The sequence below is a fragment of the Ailuropoda melanoleuca genome, chromosome 9 (genome assembly GCF_002007445.2).
Source record: "Ailuropoda melanoleuca isolate Jingjing chromosome 9, ASM200744v2, whole genome shotgun sequence".
Lineage (NCBI taxonomy): Eukaryota > Metazoa > Chordata > Mammalia > Carnivora > Ursidae > Ailuropoda > Ailuropoda melanoleuca.
The window spans coordinates 5,107,479-5,134,660 of NC_048226.1; the positions used below are offsets into that span (position 1 = coordinate 5,107,479).

General features: G+C 39.5%; 1 protein-coding gene across 7 annotated transcripts in view; it reads left to right on the forward strand.

The window, feature by feature from the left end:
* Window positions 1-1,907: 1,907 nt before the first annotated feature.
* The window catches only part of BLM (BLM RecQ like helicase), an 85,614-nt gene continuing 60,339 nt past the window's right edge, over window positions 1,908-27,182 (forward strand). For 2 of the 7 annotated variants that reach the window (XM_034667852.1, XM_034667856.1), the window contains exons 1-2: window positions 18,952-19,057; window positions 26,606-26,707. In XM_034667852.1, coding sequence (XP_034523743.1) covers window positions 19,020-19,057; window positions 26,606-26,707 — 140 coding nt within the window. In that variant the 5' untranslated portion in view covers window positions 18,952-19,019. Of the gene's footprint in view, window positions 2,051-18,950; window positions 19,058-26,605; window positions 26,708-27,182 lie in introns of those variants that run through there. The other 5 variants (XR_004627671.1, XM_034667854.1, XM_034667853.1 and 2 more) reach the window with 4 other exon arrangements.

Sequence of the window (27,182 nt, forward strand, 5' to 3'; positions counted from 1 at the left end):
AAAGGAAAATTCAAAGTACCGCACATATATACTGTAGTTAAGTGAGAAAAAATAAAATATTTTACAAAGAGATGAAAAATTGGCAGAGCTGATGGAATCGACAATAATTAAATGCATTCCACTGGACACAATTTGCATTTTTCTAGACAAGAACCGTTTTTTGAAAAAACCATACAGAGTTGTTTTTATACCCAAGACGATGAAAGGTGTAGAGCCCGCATAGAATCAGGTATCCCCGAGGGTGTGCTAGACAACACCGTATTTTTCGCTGGACAAGAAGTAATATTTTGGGGACCATTTCAAAGTTTTCACGAATTTTCTCTACATTACATAGTAATAAAAAGAATGAGTCACTGGTACACACAATATAAATGAAGCTCACAGACATTATGTTGGAGTCACTGGTACACACAATATAAATGAAGCTCACAGACATTATGTTGAGCCAAAAAGGCAGATATGGAGGAGTGTACACTGTGTGATACCAGCTTACAGCTGGGGACACAGAGAGATGGGAAGCTCCCCAAGGGAATCTTACCTGGTGCTGGAAATTGTATATACCCTGATTTGGGTGTTGGAGATACATATACGTACACATATATGTAAAATCATTGATTTTACTTAAAATTAGTGAACAAGGCTCTCCCTATCCCACTTGTCCCCGGATCCCCCAACAATTGCCATTTATATTTAGGGTGAAGCCCAAACTTGAGATCTGGTCCCCATTTCCTCTCGTGTCATCTCTCTCTCTTGCTCATTTTCCTGACATTTCCTTACTGTCGTCTTTCCTGTTTCCTGGACTTTGCCTCCAAATCATACCTCTTACTCATCTCTCAGAGTCTTACCTAACGCTGCCAATCTGTGTATGTGTCCCTCCTGGGTGCTCCCAAAATATCAATGCAGCGTACCCATCGTTTTTGCCACCGATGTGCAAGTCTAACGCCCTATGCGCCGGGTGAGAAAGTTCTCAAGAGCATAGTAATGCCTGGCACTAGGGAAGGCGGAAACATGAAGGACAATGGAGTAAAATGCTCAAAAATTCAGGCAGCCTGTGGCCCAGGCGATTCTGCTGAGTGTCACCCCTCATTGAGTTCTGAGACGATCCTTCTTATCATTCTGGGTAGCACCCTTTGAGTCCGAGTGTTAGGAGCTTTCTCTTTCGGTAGATTTTCCATACCTTGTACTTTGTCTCTATCCTGCTACTTGGCCATTTTGTTGTTAAAAACTTGCTTTTGCTTTTTTCCAGTGTGTTTTGTTTGACTGCAGTGTGTTATTTTTGAAGCATTTTAAAACCGGCAAATTTCACACATAAACACATTTTCAATTTTTCTTAGAGAAAGTAAAGAAGGTAGAAAGGGAGGGAAGGAGGAAAAGAGGGAGGGGGAAGGGAGAGAAGGAAAAGAACATCGGGCATCTTAGGGCCCACGGTCCCGCGTGGCAACAATCAGCCGGAACAGCAGCGTGGCTTCTCACTCGGGTACTGCACATGTTCCCCGAGGCATCTGAGTTTGCAAACCCTTTCCCCGTCAATGACAATTTACAGTCGCTAGCGCAGGGGAGTTCCGGTGGGGCAGAGGCCAGCGTTACAAGCACGTGGAGGGGAGAATCCGCCAAAGCCTCACAGCGACAGCAGGCAAGAGCCTCGGCCTGGCCTGTGGAAACTGCCAAGTCTCAGGCTCCTCTCAAACCCCGGGGTTTTTCACTCCCGCCACAGCTCGGTTTCAGGAGCCTGTATTTAACGCCTCCACACACACTAAGAAACAGAGAAAACAAAGCCTACCGAGAGCGCCGGAAGCCAGGCGGGCAACCGTGGTCATGTGACCTCGACTTCCGGACTCTGATTGGGCGTTGGGAACAGCCCGCCCCAGCAGGCCCCGGGGGCGGGGACAGGTGCCACGGGGCGACGGCACTGGTCGGCTTCCTCAGGAAGCAGCCAATCGGGATCGCCCGATTTCCGGCGCGAAGTGAGCTGGCGCTCGGCGTGGGGGGCGGCGGAGGCGGCGCGGGGAGTTTGGACCGGGGTTCCGCCCGCTGCGAGCCTGCGGGACAGGTGAGTGCGGCGCGCTCGGACATACGGGCGGACGGGCCCGAGTCCTGGCCCTGCCCAGGCCCGCTCCCGGCGGCCCGGCCCCGGGGCCGGAGAGGAAGGCTCGCCGGTTCCTCCGTTGCCCGGCCCGGTTCGGCTAGGCCCGCGGAGCCCTCCTCTGTCACGGCCAGTATCCTGAGAGGAGAGCAGAAAAGAACGCATGTTCACAGACTCGCAAACAGAGGCCCGGGGGTGGGGCCAGGGTTGCCCCGGACGTTGGTAGAAGAGCCGGCCCAGCACCCATTCTGTTCTTGTTCGTGTGCTCCGGTGCCCACCGTGAACCCAGCCCAGACCTCTGGCACTCCCCACTTCCCCCCTGAAGACCAAAACTCGGTACTCTTCCTGCGCCCCTCCACGGTCGCGTGCCGGGCTACTGTGTTTTGGGTGTACTGTGTGCCACGTGCTTGGGACCCATTATGTTACAATTGTAGCTCCACAATACGTCCGGGAAGGGGAGTGGTTAAGGACACAGACTGCACCACATTTCTTGGGTTCGAATCCCGGCTCTCCCACGTACTAGCGCAGTGACTGTCCACTCGTCGTTTAAACTCATTACCTCGATTTCCTTCTGTCATACGGGGGAAATTATCTCTTATACATCCTGGAGGTTTTGTTAGGATTAAATGGCTTAGTACATGCAATAAATGGTTCAAAGCGTACTTGGTACATAGTAAGAGTTCTGTTATCACCATTACCCAGAGAAGTAGGTAAAATTGTCCTGATTTTTGACAAGGAGAATCTGAAGCACCAAGAGGTTGTCCTTGTGTTGAAAGAGCTGCCTGACTCCAAGGCATCTTCCACACCAGACTTTCTCCCATACACCTCACCTGCCCTCGGGCTACTCAGCACTTTGACATTTAATGGCCTGAGATGGAGCAGGCACCTGCCGGCCCCTGGTGCCACCAGTGTAGATAAGTAGCATTTCAGTGTTCCTGTCAGGGTTAAGGGGCAGTAATGGCAGAGACTGGCGTAGAGGTCAGAAATTGGGAAGAAAGGGAGGCAGAAGTATTGCGTATGGGGAATGTAACTAGAACCAAATGAACCAACATTTTGTAAGCAAGGCTGCTGTTGGAAAGTAGCTTATAGTCTACTAAGTGGGAATGAACTTTCTGGGTCTTGAGTTCTCTTCAGTGCCAGTCAACATGATAGCCACCATATATGTTCTATTTCTAATCCAGTAACTGGAAGAGGTAGCTACTGCCTTCGTTTTACTGATAAGGAAACCCAGAGTTTAAAAACTGGGCAAAGCCCATAGTGTTAGATGTGTAGTGAAAGACCAATATGCAGAGAAGTCATATTCATCCACTTTGGGGTAGTCGGTATTATCTATGAGGGAGGGGGGGAAAAGGAAATAAGAGGAGTGGCTGCGATTTTAATATATCTGAAACATTTTATGCCTTTGAAAGAGAGTTGACTCCTTCAATTTGGTTGGTGAGTACATGGGTATCATTTTTTCTTTGTATGTTTGAAATATTTCAAGTTAAAAGAAATATATATAAAATTTAAACATTTTAATACTAATTTTAATACTAATTTTAACTAAATATATACTTATTCTAACATATTCTCTGTATATACTTTTATATACTTCTCTTAAGGGAGGAAAGAAAGGATAGAACAAAGAGGCCCAAGGTAATTGCAGAGTACTCTTGGGAACTAAATGCTAAAAGCCCTAGTGGGTCTCCATTGCCAGGTCTTTAAGCAGTCTCCTTCTCCAAGCACCTGCTGTTCTACCTCAGACTTGGCACAATGCTGCATGGACTACCCTTCACACCTCCACCCTGTCTGGAAGCTTTCACCTGTCCTTCAAGATCCAATTCAGTATTCTTTTGAAAGCTTCTTTATGATTTTTCTGAGTTTTTCCTTTACCTGGGAAGCTATAGACTCGCCCCCACGTCCACACTGGCCCATTTTTTTAAATTGAAGTATATTTGACACACAATGTTACATTCGTTTCAGGTGTACGACATAGTGATTTATGCGGTGCTCACTGCAAGTGTAGCTACCACCTGTCACCACCCAAAATTACGACAATGCGATTGACTGTAGTCCCTGCACTGTACCTTTCATCCCTGTGATTTACTCATTCCATAACTAGAAGCCTATACCTCCCATTCCCCTTCACCCATTTTGCGCATCCTCTGACCCCTCCTTTCTGACAACCATCAGTTTGTTCTCTGTATTTATAGGTCTGTTTCTGTGGGAAGTCATAGACTTTTAAGAAGAGACTTTTTTCTGTGGGACTTAACTTCATTAAGTTGTGATTATTTGTTGACATGTCCATTTCCTACCAGCCTAGAAGCTCATTGAGGGGAGTAATTATGTCTTGCCCGTCTCTACTCCAGTGCCCAGTTGTAGTGCCTGATACACGCTGAAGTCAGCTTGTGAAAGGCCTTGGGGTTATGACGTATGGATTTTGTTGTTTAAAATTGCAAGGGGGGCGCCTGGGTGGCACAGCGGTTAAGCGTCTGCCTTCGGCTCAGGGCGTGATCCCGGCGTTCTGGGATCGAGCCCCACATCAGGCTCCTCTGCTAGGAGCCTGCTTCTTCCTCTCCCACTCCCCTGCTTGTGTTCCCTCTCTCGCTGGCTGTCTCTATCTCTGTCAAATAAATAAATAAAATCTTTAAAAAAAAAAAATAAAATAAAATAAAATTGCAAGGAACTATTGAATTTACTTTGTTTAAAAATTCCTGTATCTTAATGAAACCCATTCACAATATCAGGGAAAATAGTGCAGCCATAATCCTGTCTTTCATCCACATCAACTATTTTCCTTTGTCACGAGTCCTTTCCAAATTTTAGCTATACAGATTTCTTAGCTGTAAGCATAATGTGCTCGTAATTTACTTTTTTGTTTTTCCAATATTAAGTTATCCCATGTAGCTACTCAGTCTTCATGGTTGTCATTTATCTTATAAATTATCACAGTATTGCACTCTTCTTGGTTTAATAGGTATGTAGTGTTGCTTCGTGCTGTTAATTATTAGAAAGGAAAATGTTTTTTCGTAAGTTTATTGTCTGTGTATTCTGGTGAACTGTGTTTATACTCTCTGATCATTTGTTCATGGGAACTTGGGTGTTCTTTGTATGTCTTTATACTAATTATTTGTTTTTGCAAACTTTTGTTTCTCAAATAAATTTTTTTAAGAGATTTTATTTATTTTAGAGAGAAAGAGCTCATGCATGGGGGGATGGGCAAAGGGAGGTGGGTGGGTGGTGCGGTGGGGGAGAGAGAATCCTAAGCAGACTCTGAGCTGAGTGCAGAGCCTGATTTGGGGTTCCATCTCACAACCCTGAGATCAAAACCTGAGCTGAAACCAAGAGTCAGATGCTTAACCACTTAACTGACTGAACCACCCAGTGCCCCTCTCAAAGACATTTTTTGAGAAAGAAGATACATAGTATCTTAGGAAGTACATAGTATACACACACACACACACACACACACACACACACACACACACAATTTAAAGAATAATTATTTAGAAATTACAAAGTTTTAAAAATAAAGTTTATGCATTAAAATTATATAAACATAAAGATGATTATAAAATTGTAGTTACACATAACCATCAAACAGATCAAGAAATAGGACATTACTGGTGCCTCAGGTGTATGGCTTCCCTCATCATAACCTCCTCCCCACACTAGAGAGAACTATTCTGATTTTTATGATAATTTTCTTATCTTCATAGTGTACGCTGTGTATGCATCCATAAGTAATGTAGTTCAGTTTTACCTGGTTTTGAGATCTAGAGTATATGTATTCTACTTTGACTTGTTTGGTTCGACGTTATGTTTGTGAAATTCTTCCATATGGTGGATACAGGATTTTTTAAAATTTTAAAGTAATTTTTAATAAAAATTTATATTATTGCTGTAGAATATTCCTTTGTGTGTTTGTGCCACAGTTTATCCGTCCTGGGTTTTTTTCTTTATTTTTACCCACCCTGCTTTTGATGGCATTTGGATTGTTTTCAGGTTTTGGCTGTTGATGTTGTTGTGAATGTTCTTGTGCATATGTCCTGGTGCACGTGTTCGTAAGTTTGTATAGGTAACTCAGAGAACTGCTGGGCCAAAGAGTGTGTGTACCTTTTACTTTCCTATATAAGGCCCAGTTGTTTTTCAGAAGTGGCTGCACTCCCTGCCATCAGTGTGTGAGACTCTCCGTTGCCCCACAGTCTTGCTATTTGATATCGTGTTGTAATTTTTGCCTGTTTAGTAGGTATATATGTAGTAGTATTTTCTTGTGGTTTTAATTCCCTGGATTATTAGTGAGGTTGAGCGCCTTGTGTTTATGGACTATTTCCTTATTTTTAAAGTGTCTCTTCAAGTTTTCTGTCTTTCTTTGCAGCTGTCTTGCCTTTATCTCATTATTTGGTAGGAATTATTTAAACATCCCTTACGCTACTTATTTGTCAGTTGTATATATTGCAAATGTCGTCTCTGTGACTTTTAAACATAGATTTCATATATTGTAATCTACCATTTTTAAACATCTTTTATTGTGAAATGTTGTAATGTGCAAAAAACATCTATATAAGCTGTGCAAGAATGAGTTAACATAGTAGGCCAGAGACTTATCTTTAGAAAGACCTGCGTGCAAGATTGGTTCTTGGTTGGTGAATGGGAACTTGGCTTTTGAAACCTTTCATAAGCCAATATGGTTGTTTTGCCGCCTGGGACACTAACATCTGCTTTCATTCTGAGAGTCTAAATTCTTGGTGGGTAGAGGGTTCCTTTGTGATCAGCCCCAGTAAAAACCCTAGATTTTGAGTTTCCTGGGGCAGAAATGGTGCATCTTCCCTGAGAGAGAGTGAGCTCTCATGGGAGGCAGTGAGCACAGAGTCCTACAGGCTCTGCCTATTAGGTCTTTTCCTCTTGCTGGTCTGGCTCTGTGTCCCTGCTCTCTGTTGCTATACCGAATCTTAGCTGTGAGTAGTACTATATGCTGAGTCCTGTAACTTGTTCTAGTGAATCACTGAACATGAGGGGGTGGTTTCTGGGGACCCCCAAAAGAGCTTAATGACGTATTTATCAAAGCAAATACCCCTGTACCTGTGTCTCTAGTAAGAAATAGCAAGCACATAGCTAACACCCTCAGAGGCCCCGGTCTGCCCCGTCTCATCCTCCACCCCAGAGATAACCATTATCCTGACTTTTGTGTAGTCATTACCTTGCTTTTCTTTATATTCAGTTGTATCAAAAGTCTTGGTGCTGTTTTAGGCTATTTGTCACATAAAAGATTCTTAAATTAAAATGTAATTCAATTTTACAGTCTTTTTTGTTAGTGCTTTTTGTATCTTACCTGAGGAATCTCTCAGAAGTTATGAAGTTATTCTGTATTCTTCTCTAGAAACTTTATTTTTTTTTTAAAAAAAGGTTTCATTTATTTATTTATTTGAGAGAGAGAGCGTGCGCGACACATGCACACATGGGGGAAAATGGCAGAGGAAGAGGGACAAGCAAACTAACTGGTGAGCAGGGAGCCTGATGTGGGGCTTGATCCCAGAGTCCTGGGATCATGACCTGAGCCAAAGGCAGATGTTTAACTGACTGAGCCACTCAGGCACCCCCAGAAACTTTATTGTTTTGCCCTTTACATTTAGATCTGCAGATCCCTTGAAAGTGATTTATGTGTAGGGAGTGAATGAAGTAGGGTTTAAACTTCATTTCTTTTCCATGTAGGTATCCAGTGTCCCAGCACCAACTACCAAAAAGACTCATTCTCTAGTGTACTGCAGTGATAAATGTCATAAATTGTTATAAATTATCTGTGTATGGGTTTGTTTCTGGGTCATTTTACTCTTCCACTGGTCTTCCTGCCTGTCCTTACATCGTCACCGCTATTTTTTTTTATAAGGAGGGGGAGGGGCAAAGGGAGAGAGAGAGAGAAAATCTCAAGCAGGCTCCATGCTCAGTGCAGAGCCTGATGTGGGGCTCAATCTCACGACCCTGAGATCATGACCTGAACCAAAATCAAGAGTGAGTCAGACACTCAACTGACTAAGCTACCCAGGTGCCCCATCACTGCTATGGTTTTAAAGTTTTTATTAAGTCTTTTTGTGTCTGGCAGAGGAAGTCTTAACCATAGATATTTCCTTTAAATGGCTATAAGGCTACAGGTTTTCTGTTCCTTTTTTTTTTTTTTTTTAAGGTTTTATTTATCTATTTGAGAGAGAGCAGAGGGTGAGTGAGAAGGAGAAGCAGAGTTCCCACTGAGCAGGGAGCCTGATGTGGGGCTTGATCCTGGGACTCCAGGATCATGACCTGTGCTGAAGGCAGACACTTAACCAACAGAGCCACCCAGGCGCCCCTTCTGCTTCTTTTTGAGTGACTTCGATACGTTAATTTTTAAAAAGTTTGTCCATTTCATCTAAATTTTAAAGTTTATTGGCACAATGTTGTTCAGGATATATTATGATATTTTAATGTCTATGGTATATGTAGTTAAGTCTCTTCTTTCAGTCCTGTACTGATTTGTGTCTTTTCTCTTGTTTTTGGTCTTTCACAGAACAAACTTGTAGCTTATTGATCCTCTATCATTTGTTTATTATTTTTAGTTGTTTATTACTGTCTCCTTTCTATTCTCATCAGGCTTTGTTTTACATTTTCTAATTACTTAAGATAGATGCTTTCTGCTGATTAACTTTCTGCCTTCTTTTCTAACAATTATGGCTGTACATTTCCTGGTCACTACCTCCTTAGTTGCATATCATATTTTTATATATGGACTTTCATTATTGTTCTGTTCCACATATATTCCAGTACCCATTGTGATATCTTATTTGATGTACAATTTGTTTATAAGTGTGTTTATTTCTAAATGTGGAGATTCCTGTATTTCTTTTTTTTTTTTTTACTTTGAAAAATTAAAAATCTTTGGAAAAGTTGCAGGATTAGTACAATAATCTTATTATTTTTTTTTTTAACTCGAGTAGAGGGAGGAGGGATCGGGGGCACGGGGAAGAGCAGGGGGAGAGGGACAGGCAGTCTCCGAACTGAACACAGAGACTGAGTCGGGGCTTGATCTCAGGACCCTGAGATCATGACCTGAGCCGAAACCAAGAATTGGACGCTTAACTGACTGAACCACCCAGGCGCCCCGTTATCTTCTTCTTTTTTTTTTTTTTTTTTTTAAAGATTTTATTAATTTATTCGACAGAGACAGACAGCCAGTGAGAGAGGGAACACAAGCAGGGGGAGTGGGAGAGGAAGAAGCAGGCTCATAGCAGAGGAGCCTGATGTGGGGCTCGATCCCACAATGCGGGGATCACGCCCTGAGCCGAAGGCAGATGCTTAACCGCTGTGCCACCCAGGCGCCCCGTCCCGTTATCTTCTTCTTAAGTACACGTTTACGTTCATAAAAAATAGTTCATATGTTAGGTTGCAAGGAAAAGATTAGTAGTTTCCATAAAGTAGAAATGTTACAGTCCTTATCACTATACAACAAAACTAGAAGTTTAAAATGAAATTTTTAAAAAGCAAAAGACCAGTCCATATGGAAAATTAAACCCTCAATTAAAGAACTATTGGATGCAAGGGAACTACAAATTGAAATAAAGGATTCCTGAAAATTAAATGAAAACACAACATCAGCTTCTATAAGATACATATAAAGTAGTGGTTGGGGGGAAATTTATCTCCTTACACACATTGTCAATTTAGGAAGGAAAATAAATAAATTCCAAACTTAGAAAGTTAGAAAAAGAACAAAGTAAAACAAAACAAAAAAAAGCACAAGAGAATAAACAATAAAGATTCAAGCAAAGGTTAGTGAGCTGGAGAACAGAGAAACATCTGATTGAGAAATCACAATCTTAGATCTTAAACCATTTAACAAACCAGGTAAACTTAATAGCTAAGTTAAAAACATTGGGAGAAATCACAAATATAAAATAACAAATGACAAGTGGGAAAAATTTTTAATGATATTAATCTGCATTCTTCTGTGTTAAATGAATTTGAAAATTCAAATGAAATGGAAAATTATTTAGGAAAATACAGTTTACCAAAATTGACGCCAGCAAAGATTGGAAGTTAAATAACTCAATTTTCATAGAATAAGGTTATGAAAGAACTGTCCCATTGGACACAAAAAAACACTAGCTCTAAACGGTTTCACAGAGAAAATCTATTGAAAATTTTTTGAGTCCACATAATCCCAGTGCTAAGTACATTGTTTCAGAGCATAGGAAATGAAGGACAACTTCCAAATTCTTTCTTAGTTACTTTGTATTCTTACAATTGTTGGTTTAGTCATCTGTCTTTAGTTGTTGAGGGCTAAAGTGAAATAAAATTTCCCCAAAACTTTTCAGTCTTTTAGATGCCTTCAGGTTATGTGTTTTTTAAAGCAGCTTTATTGATCTACAATAAATTGCATATATGTAGAGTGTACAGTCTTTTGCAGGGGTGGGCTGGGATGGGGGCAGAGGGAGGGGGAGAGAATCCCAAGCGGACTCCTTGCTAACCATGGAGCCCAACATGGGGCTGGATCCTATGACCCAGAGATCATGACCTGAGCCAAAGTCAAGAGTCAGTTGCTCAACCAACTGAGCCATCCAGGTGCCCCTGTTAAGTGTATAATTTGGTCGGTTTTGATAGGAGATATCATCACTACAGTCAGGTTCATAAACAAATTCATCTCTCCTAAAAGTTTCCTCATACCACTTTGTATTGCCTCCCTCATGCTCCCCTCCCCTAGTCCAGAATGAAGAACTCCTATAGTTCCTTAAAACAAACAAATAACAACCCAATTAAAAGTGGGCAAAGGATTTGAATGGACATTTTGTCAAAGAAGATACACAGATGACCAAAAAGCACATGAAAAGATGGCTCAACATCTCTGATTTATTAGAGAAATGCAAATTAAGAACACAAGATATCATTTCACACTCGTTAGGATGGTTACTATAAAAAACAAAACAAAACAGAAAATAACAAGTGTTGGTGAGGATGTGGAGAAATTGTGCACTGTGGGTGGGAACACAGAACGGTGCAGCCACTGTGGAACATAGTATAGCTATTCCTCAAAAACTAAAAATAATAAAATTACCATAGGATCCAAGAATTCCACTTCAGGATATACATCCAAAAGAATTGAAAGTAGGGTTTCAGAGATATTCGTACACACAAGTTCACAGCAACATTATTCACAATAACCAAAAAGTGGAAGCAACCCAAATGTCCACGGACAGAAGAATGGATAAACAAAATGTGTTAGATCCATACAATGGAATATCACTAAGCTTTAAAAAGGAAGGAAATTCTGACACATGCTACAGCATGAATAAACCTTGAAGACAATATACTAAGTGAAACAAGCCAGTCACAAAAAGGCAAATACTGTATGGGTCCACTAAAGTAGTCAAATTCATAGAAACAGAAAGAATGGTGATTGTCAGGGGCTGGGGAAAGGGGAAGTGGAGAGTTATTGTTGAACAGGTATAGAGTTTCAGTTTTGCAAGGTGAAAAAGTTCTGGCAGTTGGTTGCACAACAATGGGAATATACTTTATTCCACTGAACTATATGCTTAAAAATGATTAAGATGGTAGATTTTATATTACATGTATTTTAGCACAATTAAAAATAAGAATACAGGAGCAGCTTTAAGGAGCTCCATTCGCACTTATCAAATATGAAAGCATTCGAGCATGAAAATAATGACAGTAATGGATTACAACCCACCAAATACATTAAGAATCCTTACTGATAAAAAGCAAATAGGGGAGAAGGGAAAGTTCTTTACAGTTGTATGCCAACTACTGAATGATGGTGCCAACTGCAAAGAATGATGGATGGGGCTCTGAAAGCCATCATTACACAATCCTACTGTTTACAGTCATACTATTATTTCTTCAGGCATGAATCATCAATGGATACTAAAACAGTTACTTTTTCCAATTATCTCTTTATTGTTGATTTCTGGCATAATTACATTTGGATGGAGAACATCTTATGACTTCGATCCGTTGAAATTGTTGAGACTTGCCTTATGGCCTAGTACATGGTCAGCTTCTGTAAGCATCTGTTTTTGAGAAGAATGCACGTTTTGTAGTTGTAAAGATTGTGTTATTCAGATCTTCTGGGTTGTTACTGATTGTTTAGTTACTTGTTCTATCAATTACTGAGAGCTAATTTTAAATCTATAATGTCATTTTCTGTTTGTCGTAATTCTATCAGTTTTGCTTCATGTATTTTGCAGTTACTTTATGGGCCATATGGATTTAAAGTTGTTATATCTTTCTGGTGAATTGAATTCTTTATCATTATACAATGACCCTCTTTATCTCTAGGAAGGCTTTCTGTCTTAAAAATCTATTTTGTCTGATATTAATATAGTAATCCAGCTTTCTTGTGAGTTTTAACATATTTTTTTCCTCTTACTTTAAACCTTTCTGTATACCTAGTGTTTTAGACATGTCTCTGACCAACAGCCAAATATAGTAAATTTCATTTTTTAAGTTCAGATTGATAATCTTTTCAGTCAAAGTAATTGGTCAGTTTGTATTTATTGTAACAAATATTTAGGTTTAAATCTAACTTATTTTGTACTTTGTATTATATTTTTCCTTTTTTCTCCTTTTTTATAGCTTTTCTTAAAGATTTATTTATTTGAGAGGGAGAGAGCATGTGGGCAGGGGGAGAGGGAGAGGGAGAGAATCTCAAGTAGACTTCCTGCTGAGCGTGGAGTCCGAGGGAGGGCTCCATTCCACCACTCTGAGATCATGACCTGAGCCAAAATCAACAGTTTTAAGTTACACTATTTTTATTCTTCAGTAGGTGCCTAGAAGGTGCCTCATGCATATTTGTCCTCTCAAAGTCTGAAGCTAAATAACACCATACACCCCTCACGACACAGAGGCCTTGGAGCACATTAACTCTCTTTACCTCACTTATGTGTCATTACTGTTGGGTATTTTAACTATTTATTTTAGCCCTACAAGACATTATTATTGTTGCTTTGTGCTGTCAAGGCTTTCATAGATTTGGCCACATATTTACCGCTTTTTTGACTTCCTTCAGTCCAGTTATCATCTGAGAACTTCCAGGTAGGCTCACTTTTCTACTACCTTAAGTACCTCCTTCAGAATCTCGTTTAGTGAGAGTTGCTGGTGGCAAACTATTGATTTTGATATGTTTTTATCACCTTGATTTTTTAATAACAACTTTGAGATATAATTCACAAAACATGAAATTCACCCATTTAAAGAGTACAACTCAGTGGCTCTTACTATATTCATAGACTTGTTTAGCCGTTGTCATGTTTGATTTCAGAATATTTTCCTCAACCCAAAGAGAACCTCCACACCCCTTGCCGTCACCCCCCAATCTGATCACCACCCCCACCCCGAGGCAGTCACTGACCTGCTTTCTTTATACACCTTTGCTTATTCTGCACATTTCATATAAAGGGAATCATACCATATAAGGTTTTTTGTAACTGGCTTCTTTCCCTTAGCATATTTCAAGGTTCATCATTATTGTAGCATGAATCAGTACTGTATTCCTTTATATGACCAAATAATATTTCATTGCAGGGATACACATGTTTTATTTTTCCATTTGTCAGTGGATGGCCATTTGGGTTGTTTCTACTTTTTGGCTATTATGAATAATGCCTCTATGAACATTCAGGTACAATTATTTGTTTGAATCCATGTTTTCTGTTCTTTTGAGTATATATCTAGGAGTGAAATTGCTCTCTGTTTAATCTTTTGAAGTACTGCCAGACTTTTCCAACACAGCTGCACCATTTTATACTCTCAACAGCAATGTATGAGGGCTCTAATTTCTCTGCATCCTCAACACTTATTATTCTGTTGCTTTTGTTATAGTCAGTTTTAAAAGTAACAGCTTTCCTGAGATGTAATTCATGTATCACAAAATTCATACTTTTAAAGAATATGGTTCAGTCTCCATTTTTGAAGAATATTTTTGCTGGCAAAAGAGTTCTAGGTTATTTTCTATCAGCACATGGAAAATATCATTCTAATATCTTCTGTTTTCATTTTTGCTGAAGAGATCAATTTTCTATTCAAAGGTTGCACAATGATATATTTTGGTGTGGATTTCTTTTTTATCTATCCTGCTCAGAATTTGTTTGCTTTCTTGAATCTGAAGATTAGTGTCTGATTCTGGAAACATCCCAGCTGTTATCTTTTTAAGTATTAGTTCTGCCCCAGTTTCTCCTCTTTCTGGAACTAGATTTCTGTTTAATTTCTGTTAGAATTTCTTACTGTATCTTCCATGTCTTCTAACTTCTTATATTTTCCACCTGTTTTCTTTATCTTTCTGCGTATGCATTTGTTAAGTCAGAAACCATGAAGGATCTTAGATTTTGCCCTACTTTGAGACTAGTAAGTTAGCCTGTCAACAGTTTTTTATACATGCATAAATGCACGTTTAAATATGTACTGACAAGACCCAAGACCGCTGGATCAGAGATGCAATTTATTACAGCAAAAACAGCCAGCAATATCTTGCATGAGTTCCCCACGCCCTTATTCCCACAGGGTGAGGTGATGAGGGCGAGGTGATACCTGTGCATACACACAGTTCAGTGCATCACAGGAAAGGAATTCCAAAATTCAGAAACATGAGCACTTAAGGGTTGCTGACACATCTGCACATCCTTCTCTCCAGAGAGATCGTTACCCTAGGATGTAGGCAGGTCTACCCTGGGTGAGATGGGGAAGGTGCCTTAACGTTTATTATCTTGAAATGTAAGGAAATGTCTCCAGGAAGGGAAGGGAGACAGCTTTGTCTTTACTACTGTGGAATGTGTCTGGGGAGGTATGACTAGATCTCTCTGGAGGGACATGCTATGTCTAGCTGCAAAAGACTTCACATGTCCTTTGCTCAAAAGGCTTGGACCATGTAGGAATATGAGAAATCCTTGGAGACAGATCCTGGACACTTTCTTCTGATTTTCCCTCCCATTTACTAATTATCTTTTTAGTTGTGTGTAAGGTACTGATGAATCCATTCATTGAATTCTTAATTTTGGTTATTGTATTTTTCATTTTTAGAAGTTCTCTTGGCAAAATCATTTTATAGTGTTCTGTTTACTGTGGATACTTCCAAGCTTGTCTTTGATTTTTCTAAACATAATAAGTTTAATTGCTTTATACTTTTATGCCTAATACTGTTCGACTGTTTTTCTGTTACAACTAGTTCTCATTCCTGGTGCTTTGTTTCCTTGTGCGCTTGGCTATTTTTGTCTGTGTTTGCTACACAGTGTCTTGAAAAATTATTTACGGGAGTTATTTAAGCCCTAAGATAAAGGTATATTTCTCCAGGGACATTTTTGCATTTGCTTCTGCCAAGTGCCTTGGAGTTAGGATAACTTTAATTCAAATTCATGACTTGCAGTTTTAAGAAATTATTCAGGTGTAAAATTGATTTGAAAATATTCTTGGGCTTGTGGTCTCAGGTTCTGTCCCACTTAGTCCTTCAGCAACTGGTAACTTCCCTTCACTTACAGACACCAGGGATAGAAATGGGGTTTATTTTTGGTTTACCTTTTCCCAAATGATATAGCCATTGGGGGTGCTGGTGTTATAGGAGAACATTTCCCACCCTGGTTAGGCCTTAACTCTCATTCTGTCCATCTTTTCCCTCCAAGGCTATCAAAATTGATGTGCAGGTTCTCGGAGTGAGTCATCTGTCTTAGGACAAAAGCAATTTCAGTGCTTTCCATAACTCTCTGATGGCCCACTTTCATTTAGATTTTGGCCTGATAATTTTTTTTAACTTCTTGTCAGAGATTTGATATATTTAATAATTCCTTTTCTTACCCAACACTAATCTGGAGCAACTGTCAGCAAATCTTTTCTATGAAGGGCCAGATAATAAATATTTTAGGCTTTGCAGACCAGATAGTCTCTGTCGTGAGTACCCAACTGTGGTGTTAAAGCAGCCACAGGTAGTATGTGAACAAATAAGCATGGTTGCGTTTCAGTAAAACGTTGCTTACGAAAACTATCTGCAGGCCAGATTTGGCCGGTGAGTCGTAGTTTGCCAGCTCCCGATCTAGGGTAGCTGAACACCCCAGTAACGCTTCTTAAATATTGATTATTTTCCTTATTTTGTTGTGCTTCTCTCACCACACATTAAACATTATGTTTTGGAGACTAGGTTTTCTTTTTTAATGATGTATACCATGCCATTTAAATTAAGGTTATATTGCACGTAATTGTATTTCCCAATGTTATTTAGTATTCTTGTCTTGTGTTTTTGTCAAATGAACTTGAGAAGCATTTTTGTTGAGTTTTGTGAAGTGTTCTTATGGTGTTTTCATTGGAATTTTGTTAAACTCATGAATTAACTTATCAAAAACTGTTAATGATATTTAAACCTTTCATTGAAGAATATGAAACATTTGTCTGTGAAATATTTTTCCAGATTTTTCTTTATTATTCCCAGTAAAATTTGGTAATTTTCTTTATATCATGAAGATGTATGTCTTTTGTTAGGTAATTGGTAGTTTAATAGTTTCCATTGCTATTGTTGACTGAATGCTTTTGAAAAATTGTGTTTTCTAGTTAGTTATTACCACTACACAAGAAGGCACTTGACTTCTGTGGATTTCTATGTATCTTTTATTTAACCACTTTGTTGAAGTTTTAATTATCTATTGTTATGACTGATTTCCTTTGGATTGTGTTGGTATATAATCATATTGTCTGCATGTAATGATATTCTCATGTCTTCTTTTCTAGTATTTTCCTTTTTGAATATTTTCACATTGGCAAAAATGTCCAATATGAGAGTGAAAATAAGAGAACAGCCTTGCTTTTTGTCAGTATTTTAATGGATTCACCCTATTGTAAAATACAAGATATTACAGTGGGCCTTAATTTTAACTTCTAATTCTGTGTTTCAATCTATTAGAAATGGTTTGAATTTTATCAGATGGCTTTTCAAAAATGCATTGGTAGTACATACTGTATAATTCTATATATATAAATGAAGAGGTTCAAGAAGAGGCAAAACTAATCATTGGTAATAGAGTCAGATAGTGGTTATATCTGGGGTATATTAACTGGGAAAGGGAAAGAAAACGTATTGAGGTGTTAGAAATGTTCTATACTATGATTTGAATGTTTATATAGTTGAATATGTAAGTAAAAGTATATTGAGACATACATTTAAAGACGTATCAGTGCACTTTACTGCGTGTATGTTTTACCCCAATAGAAATGTATTTTTAAAATCTATTGATCTGATCATACTGATTTTTATTAAGTAAACTGTTAAGATGACATATCATATTAATGGTTTTACTTAATGTTAAATTTTTGGGGTAAGCCATAGTTGATCACAGTTAAAGTACTTTTGAGGGGTGCCTGGGTGGCACAGTTGGTTAAGCGCCTGACTCTTGGTTTTGGCTCCGGTTGTGATCTCAGGGTTGTGAGATTGAGCCCCACATCCAGCTCCGCGCTCAGAGCCAAATCTGCTTGAGTTTCTCTCTCTCCCGCTCTCTGCCCCTCCCCCCCCCACCCTGTGCACATGTTTACTCTCTGCTCTGTCTCTCATTCTCTCTCTCTCTCTCTCAAATAAATAAATAAATCTTCAAAATAATAAATTATTCTTTCATTTAATAAGTATTAGTTAAGTGCTAGGTACTTAGAGATGCTATGGGTTATAAAACCAATAATGGGGGCGCGTGGGTCGTTAGGTGTCTGCCTTCGGCTCCAGTCACGATCCCAAGGTCCTGGGATCGAGCCCCACATCGGGCTCCTTGCTCAGCAGGGAGCCTGCTTCTCCCTCTCGCACTCCCCCTGCTTGCGTTCCCTCTCTCGCTGTCTCTCTCTCTCTGTCAAATAAATAAATAAAATATTAAAAAAATAAGAAAAAAATAAAACCAATAATGGCCCAAGCTGCATAGTACTTACAACCTAGTAGAAGAAATAACCAATCAAATAATTACAAAAATGAGTGTAGAGTTACAACTATGATAAGAACTGCAATTGAGAGATATTTGTTATTATAAGAGTGTATTATAGGGGGATTGTTCCTTATCAAGCACACATGCACACACACACACACACACACACACACACACACACACACATTGCTTACTATTTACTGGAGACCATTCTGAACACTTTACAAATACTCATTCACTCAAATTCACATAACAACCACATGAGGTGGGCTGGCATTGTATAGATGAGGAATCTGAGGTACAGAAGAGGTTAAATGATAATGTCCAAGGGCACTTAGCTAGTAAGTGGCAGTGCCAGGGCATAAACCCATGTACTTTGGCCCAGAACCCATGCTCTTAACCTCTTACGCTACTCCCCAAATATGGAGTTTTCCTTAAGGAAGTAATGATTCAGCTGAAGGGTGAGCAGGAGTAAACTGTGTCAGGAGGGTCTGATCAAAGGCTCCTGTTTCAAGAAGGAGCATATAGTCAACTATGTCATTTACTAAGAGGTCTGCTTCTCCCTTGTGTGGACTCTCACTGTCTCAAAATCTTTTAAAAAAAGAAGTTGTTTGGCTCTTCAGCGAAGAAGATACAGAGTCATATAAGCATCGTGTTTTGGGGTTTTCTTTCCTGAAAGGGAGAGTCTCTCACATGTTTAAAAGGTAAAGGGATGGCAGTTGAAAAGCATGGACTAATTATGCAAGACAGAGAAAAATTAGTAATTAATAGAGTAAGGTTTTTTGGGAAGGTGGAGGATGTGTAGGGGAATCTAAAATTTCAGGTGGAGAACTTGACCTTGTCAAAGAGAGTAGGTTGGGTCCACATAAAGCTGGGGCGGGGGTGGGGGGCTTGCAAGTTTGGCAGCAGAAAAGTGAGGAAGTTTCCTGTGGTGGTTTATATGTTCTCTGTAGCGTAGAAAGGAAGTCATCTGCTGAGAGAGAGGAGTGAGAAGTTTGAGGAAGTAAGGTGAGAGGGGATTGAGGGGATTGACGGGAGAAATGTACTTTTCCCTAGCAGAGCTGCAGGCCCATTTGAGGTTGGTGAGCATGAACTTAAGTTTCTTACTTCATTCTTATGATGTTTTAGGGTCAAGACCATGCTTGTGTTGCAGAATGAATTTGGTGCTTTTTAGAGAAACTATAGTATTCTTTCTGTTTTTGACTGTTCATTTTGGTTTCCTATTTCTTGTATCAATATTGAGGACATATTTTTTTCCAGAAAAGTCTATTTAGATTTTTCAAATCAACTATCATACTTTAGTACTTAGTGTTTATATATTTCTCTTTATGTTTTATTTTCTTTTTTTATATGTTACTTTGTCCTTTCATATTTTGTTTTACTCTTTGTCCCTTTATTGTGCTCTAGAAACAACCTCTGGGTGTTATCAGTTCCTGTAATTTTTTTTATTGGCTTTCATACCATTAAAAAAAATTTTTTTAGGGGCGCATGGGTGGCTCAGTTGGTTGGCTGAGGTTGTGATCCTGGAGTGCTGGGATCAAGCCCTGCATCCGGCTCCCTGCTTAGTGGGGAGTCTGCTTCTCCTTCTCCATCTGCTGCTCCCCTGCTTGTGCTCACTCTCTTTCTCTCTGTCAGATAAATAAATTAAATTAAAAAATTTTTTTCTAATTGTTATTCTGTGTTTTGTCTAAGATTATACACATGTATAATTAGTTCCTTGTTTTTCTCTCCTTCAGTCATATTCAAATAAAGCAGATTCTTACCAAGGGTATGGGCTTCTGGTGGGACTCAGAACCCTCTGAAACTTATTTAAAAATTGTGTTCATTTTTCTGGACAGAGGGTCCATTACTTTCATCAGATTGTTACCAGCATCTATGACCTAAAATGCTAAGAACCACTGCCAACTAAGAGTTCAATATGTAGTGTTTTAATTTTCACTGTTTAAAAATAGTATCATTCTATAATATTGAGATTTTTTATCAACTCCAGTTGTTTTACTTAGACCATAATTTAAACTTTCTGAATTTTGCTTTTATTTTCTGTATTAATTTGTTTTTATTAACTTGTGCCTCCAACTTAAAACTGTGTAATCTCTACTTTTTTGTATATGTTGTTTCTTTGACAGTTTTTTTATTGCTCATCAACATTTTTAAAAAGATTATATTCTCTACTTCTCATTTTATTCCTGCCAAATACCTATTTAGTTCTGGGATCATAGAAGGCTAATTATAGAAGGAAACACAGAAATTCTCCAACCCAGCCTCCTTATTTTACAAATGAGGATGCTAGAGAGAGTAAATGAATTCCTCCGAGCCACACAGTGAATTTGTGGTGGGATTGACCAAAGAAGCTGGGTTCTTAGTACATTTCTCATTTCCACTGGTCTTTGTGTTTTGTAGTAAAGTGATGCTGACCTCCTTACAATTCTGTTTCTTTCCGTTATTTCTCCTTGCATTTTTAAGTTTTAGCTTTATTCATTTTCTCGCTGTGTTGTTTGGGTCATAGAGATTAAGTGTAGTTTGGGCTTTTTATCATTCTGCAATGACTTTTTTATTTATTCCCTTTGCCTTGGACTCTTCTTTGATATAATGTGTAGGTTCTTTCTTTTTATAGCCCTAATCCGTTGTTTTAATTTTACTTATTAAATATAACTGGAAGTTAAATAAAATTCTAAAAGATGGAGAATTACTTTAAATACATTTTTACTATGGATATGAAAAAGAGAGCTAATTAAAACCTTTGTAATAAAAATAGCGATACGGAAGATCTTTGGGAAAATGGACCTGACAACCACCTGATACCCACTAATTAATAAATTTCCCTTTCTTGTGGGATATAGTTGGATTCCACATTTTGACAGCTCTGCTTTTCTTAGGTAACTCACACAGATATGCCTCTTCACAGAAGATAAACTATGTATGACAATAAATGAAGAAAACATACATTTATGAAATCCTAGTCAAAAGTCTCTCTTCGTCTAGAAGTTGTGTTTGCTTGATGTTTGATTAGAGAGAGGATGCTTGTCCCTGGGGTGCCGTTGAGGAGAAGTGGAGGTTTGTAAGTTTATGATCGGCCCTCACTTTTGCCCCAGGAAAGATAGCTCCTCCCTTTGAACAGTGACCAAGTGGAGCTCACCCCTGAGACCTCCACCTCCAGCAGAAAACTGGAAGCAGTGCAAGACATACCTGAGTGTAGTTGCCACTGAATTTCTTAAGAGCAGTCTTTTGGGCTAGTCTATCCCCATGTCCTGAAGTAGCCATCCTAAGACAACAGAAAGAGTAAAAAGAAAGGCTTGACCCAGAGAGAAGGTAGTACTGATTGTGATAGATCCCAAAATAATAACTTTAGTCTCATTTATTTAAAAAAAAAAAAACGAATTCTGCCTTTAAAAAAAAAGGAAGAAAACTTTGCTTTCTTTGTCCTACGTTTTTATGTTTCTCTGCAGTCTTTAACCTTACTTTTGTTATAATAACTGTGCGTTTCACAGCAAACGATCCCTTTCCCACTAGTGTTCTCAGAACACGTCTCAGACCTGGTTAACTCAGATGAGCCACTCCTTCCACAAGCTTTTAAAATTATTTTTATTTGTTTATTTTTAAACACTGAAAGAAGTTAACAGTTTATTATAATTTATGAAATTTAACAATCTATAAGTTCGCAGCCACCAGCAGTTCCAGCACAATTTCAGATGCAGTTGGGAATTCAGGCATTTCCATGAAGCTGTTAGTGTAGCAGGCCTTGTAGGTAAAATACACATGTACTTTTTTGTTTTGTTTTTTAAAGAGAGGCAATTGTTAGGGGCAGAGGGGGAGAGAGAATACCCAGCAGGTGCCATGCCCAGTGCAGAACCCCGCGCGGAGAACTCACAACACCAAGATCATGACCTGAGCCAAAATCAAATCAGATGCCTAATCGACTGAGCCACGCAGGCCCCCCACATAGCACACATGAAGGGCGCTCTCTGAAATTGACCTCAGCAGACTGACTCGGGTCACGCAACGTGGCTTTTATTGTTCCGGATGTTAGTGCATGTTCTCGTTCCACAACAAGTTCATGACCATCTGAAGACATCAATTTGACATCCATGGCATCAGGGCCTTCACAGCCATCATAGGTGTTCTCTTCTCCACCCGTTACGTTCTTAGGAAATTCTGCTTCACTTCTACAGGAACCTTTGTAGTTTCTTGGCAAAGCACCGACAGAGAATGTGCAAGCCACCCCTCGTGTCTACCTAAATTTGTGTCTTTGAAGTCAGTGTTGCTATTTGAACATTTCTCTTTTTTTAAGATTTATTTATTTTAGGGGCGCCTGGGTGGCGTAGTTGTTAAGCGTCTGCCTTTGGCTCAGGACGGGATCCCGGCGTTCTGGGATCGAGCCCCACATCAGGCTCCTCCGCTATGAGCCTGCTTCTAACCCTCCCACTCCCCCTGCTTGTGTTCCCTCTCTCGCTGGCTGTCTCTGTCTCTGTCAAATAAATAAATAAAATCTTTAAAAAAAAGATTTATTTATTTTAGAGAGAAAGAGCATACACGTGTGTGCGAGCTGGGGGAGGGGCAGAGGGAGAGGAGCAGACTTCCTGCTGAGCTCCAAGCCGCATCTACTTTGAACATTTCTTAACAACCAGTTTGGGAGATAAGGCTTGAATCTTACAATGTTAAAACTCCAGGGGCACCTGCGTGATGCAGTCAGTTGAGTATCTGACTCTGACTCTTGGTTTGGGCTCAGGTCATGATCTCAGGGATGTGAGATTGAGCCCTCCTCTCCCACCCCCGCCATCAGGCTCTACGCTCAGCATGGAATCTGCTTGAAATTCTCTTTCCCTCTGTTCCCCGCCCCTACGAGCTCTCCCCCCCCCCCGCCTTCAAATAAATAAATAAATAAATCTTAACAAAAAATACTCCAAAAAGATATTTCTCTTCTTGTCACATGTGAATGAAAGTTGCTTGGATCTTTTTTGCTGAGGATCTTATTAATGCTGTGTCCCTTAAGTAGTCAGAAGTAGTTCTGTTTATTACTACAAATGTGATACTTTTCTTGCTTAGCTACTTGTAGGATTTTTTTTTTTTTTTAATTTTTCCTTTTAGGGGCACCTGACCAGCTCAGTCAGTGGAGCATGCGACTCTTTTTTTTTTTTTTTTTAAGATTTTATTTATTTATTGGGGCGCCTGGGTGGCGCAGTCGTTAAGCGTCTGCCTTGGGCTCAGGGCGTGATCCCGGCGTTGCGGGATCGAGCCCCACATCGGGCTTCTCCGCTGGGAGCCTGCTTCTTCCTCTCCCACTCCCCCTGCTTGTGTTCACTCTCTCGCTGGCTGTCTCTATCTCTGTCAAATAAATAAATAAAATGCTCCCCAAGGAGCATGAGACTCTTAATCACAGGGTTGTGAGTTCAAGCCCCATGTTGGGTGTAGAGATTACTTAAATTTTTTTTTTCCCTTTTAGTTTAATGTCATTAGACTACTTCTTAGTATCACAGCCTGCTTGTTAAGTAAAGGTTATCTGTTTCTGGCCTAAACTATTTTTGTTTATTCAAGATACTGTGCAGCTAGGACCCCTTTAATCATGTATTTTTTGTTGTTGGTTTCTTTTAATTTACAAAGACTTGAAGAAATCTCATTTACTGGATATGTGTTTTGTTTTCCAGCTCTGGATTGTTATCATCCTCTCATTCCTTCTTTTCTCTCATTTATTCTTTCTATGCACAGATCTGGTTTTGTGGTTTATTTTGTTTCGTTCAGTAAATTTTTTCTCACTGTTGAATCAATGCTTTGCTTATTACCATGGCTTAAGAATGATTTCCCTCCTGTAAGTAAGAGAAAATTGTTGATCATTTTCCCAATTATTCTTGTGATTCCTGTGGTGAGTCTAATTCAGAGGTTTATTTTACTTTAAGTTTTCTGGGCTTATTGCTTTGTTCTTCTTCTCTGGTATTACGAAACTTTTCACTGGTCTCTGTTTTCAGTTTATTTTCCTCCTTTAATTTTATATCACTGATCTTTGCTGTTGTTAGTAAACAATTTTTGTGTGTCAAACCATTTAATGTTTTAATGGAGTAGGTACAAAGGAGACACCTTTTTGCTTCTCACCACTTACCAACTTCTTAAGAGTGTTCCCACAGAAGGATATTGAGTAGAGAATTGTGTGCTTGCTACCATGCTTTGAAATATGTCTCTGGCTAGAGGATGCTACCCTCCGGGAATAACCAAAGAGTCATGTATCTTAAAAGTAGGGAAAAGTGCCACAGGGTTAAGGCTGACTGCATGCTGACTATGAATGCATAATATGTCACTGCAGTTGTGAAATGTGTAATCAAACATCTGTACTATGGAGGTGGCTTAATACACATACCATCGTGCTATGGAGTAATGTTGGAAATCTCTTAGAGTACCATGGCTGGCTTTGATCCAAAAATACATAAGACATGGAAAATTCATAGAAGGATAAGATATAAACTACAAAAACTTAGAAGGAATATGGGGAGAAGTTAAGTGATGATGCCATGGACCATTTTGTTCTGCCTAGCATCTTAAGGTTGAAGGTCTGGGTGCCTCCAGCTCTGTGCCAGCTGCTAAGGCTGACGTTCTGAGAGGCAGCAGCGTGGCTGCACTCTCTCTCGTTTGTGCTGTGAAGGACTTCCACACCAGACAGACCTTGGAGAGAGCATATTTCAACAAAAGACCAATCCTTTTATACTGGATATAAAATGGGGGGGGGGGTGCCGAGGCGCCTGGTAGGCTCAATCAGAGGAGCATGCGACTCTTTATTTCAGGATCGTGAGTTCAAGCCCCACATTGGGACAAAATGGGAAGGTGCCTTTGGACACACGGAGACTGTGGTTTTCACATATTTTCCATGAAAAAAATATCAGGGCTCTTTGGGGAAATGGCTGATTCTAAGTCTGGGGCAAAAGATGCACAAAATTAGCCTGGAATATCTTTTCATTCCTGATAGTGAGGGAGCTCTCAAAGACTACTAAGGTTATGTCAAAAGGACAAAGGAGACTCCACTGGCCAAACATGAAATAATTGGACAATCAGTAAGGATGATAACTATTGGACTAAAATATACCTAATATGTTTAACCTAGGAGTTTATAATACTGAAAAAAAAGTTGACCATCATTGGGTGTTGTTAGAAAATTAAGTCATTGTTTTGAAAATTAATAAATAAAGGAAAGAATCTAACTTTTATCCTGTCTTTCCTGTGCGAACTGTACTATGCTAGGTAACAAAATAGATCAGAGGAGACTTCTCTTGATAGAAATATTCCAGGTAATGAATCAAGAAGGGACAACAGGATTAAAATACATTATTTGAGGAGGTTAACTTCCAGAATGGTAAAGTGAGGACACTGGGATGTGTGTACAAATGAAAGGATATTGGATGAGTTGATGATTGTTGACTCTGGGTGATGGGTATGTAGGAGTTCATTATAACCCTTCTGCCTACTTTTTTATTATTATCTTGGTAACAACTTTATTAAGATATAATTCACATTATCAGTGTGAATTATTCAGTGTTTATTAATTCATTAGCTATTTTACCTAAAGCATATTAAAGAGGAAGAAGAGGCAGAAATCATTCCTTCTGGAGAATGTGGAACAAAATTTATATTGTAATCATCTTCATCAAGCTGGACAATGGAAATTTCTCAATTGAATATAATTAACATTTCTTCCAAGTTCTGTTCACTACTATCTAAAGTAAAATAGGGGTTCCTGGCTGGCTCAGTTGGAGGAGCGTGACTTTTGATCTTGGGGTTGAGAGTTTGAGCCCCACATTGGTTGTAGAGATTACTAAAATAAATAAACTTCAAAAAAAAATCAAGTAAAACAGTTGTTAAATAGATTATTTTAATAATCAGTGAGTGGAATATGATTTATGTAAAACTTCGTATTTCCATGAATATCATCTAGTATGGTTAACCCTTCCTCGTAAGGTACATGGAATAAAATAGAAGTAGATCTCTGGTAAAAATGGAAAGGGGGTTGTAACTATCAGCCTGAATGAGAATTTTTGACTATGCATAGATATCAGCTATCCTGTCTTCCTTCAGCCTCAGGAATTTTAAGGTGGCCGAGACTCTGCATGCATTATGCTGTGCGGTCACTCGGCCCTATTACACTTGTCGCACAAGGGGTATAAATGTGCTTGGTGAAAGTACTCTTTCAGGCAGAGACTTGATGATTATGAAGCAACGGCATCTTGCTGGCAAACCATGGTTCTCACCAGTGATGCCTGCCTTCTTTTCCGTTCATCTGTTCTTGGGCTTTTCCATGTGCTTTCATCGCCCCCACCTCCCTCCTATCCAGCTTCCGTTTTCTCTTCAAACCCAACCCAGGTCCTGTTTTTCTCCAAACCCTTTACAAATAATCTCTTCTCTGATATCTTTTGTGCTTATTTTAGCATTGAGGGAAACCAGGTCATTTTGCTATTTAAGTGAGCCTTCAGTGAATTAAAGGGTACATACTTCAAATATCAAGTTGTGAAAAAATGTCCAAATAATTCATTGACCAATAAAAACCCTGCTTCATCTGGGCACAGTTGGAACAGTGCTCCACCCCCTGCGAAATACTATGATTAATGCAAAGTGCATAACTCCACTGATAGTTCTTTTCCTCACCATTTAGGATCATGGCTGCTGTTCCGCAGAATAATCTACAGGAGCAACTAGAACGCCATTCGGCCAGAAAACTTAATAACAAATTAAGTCCTTCAAAACCAAAATCTTTGTAAGTATTTTGGCTGGTATACTGGCACTGACCCACAGTATCCTACAAATGCAGTATCTTCCCTTTCACTGTGCAGATGAGGAGGTGAAGCTGAGGGGTCAGTGATGTTCCCACTTTGCAAATTAACGGTAGAGTATGCATTAGCAGGTCCAGGTAATAAATGTTCAGTACCTTCGCCCTGTTCTGGCGTGTGATGCTTGCTCAGGAAATAGCTGTGGGATGAATGAATAATGAATCTTCTTATAAATTTGGGCAAATAGATATTTTTAATATTTTAATATAATTTTATATCCATTCCAAAAACAGTTTATAAGGACACTGTAGCTCTCCAGTTGTGTTCTCTCCTCCAAGCTAGACTCTAAACTCCTGATGAGGGGCGCCTGGGTGGCACAGCGGTTAAGCGTCTGCCTTCGGCTCAGGGCGTGATCCCGGCGTTGTGGGATCGAGCCCCACATCAGGCTCCTCCGCTATGAGC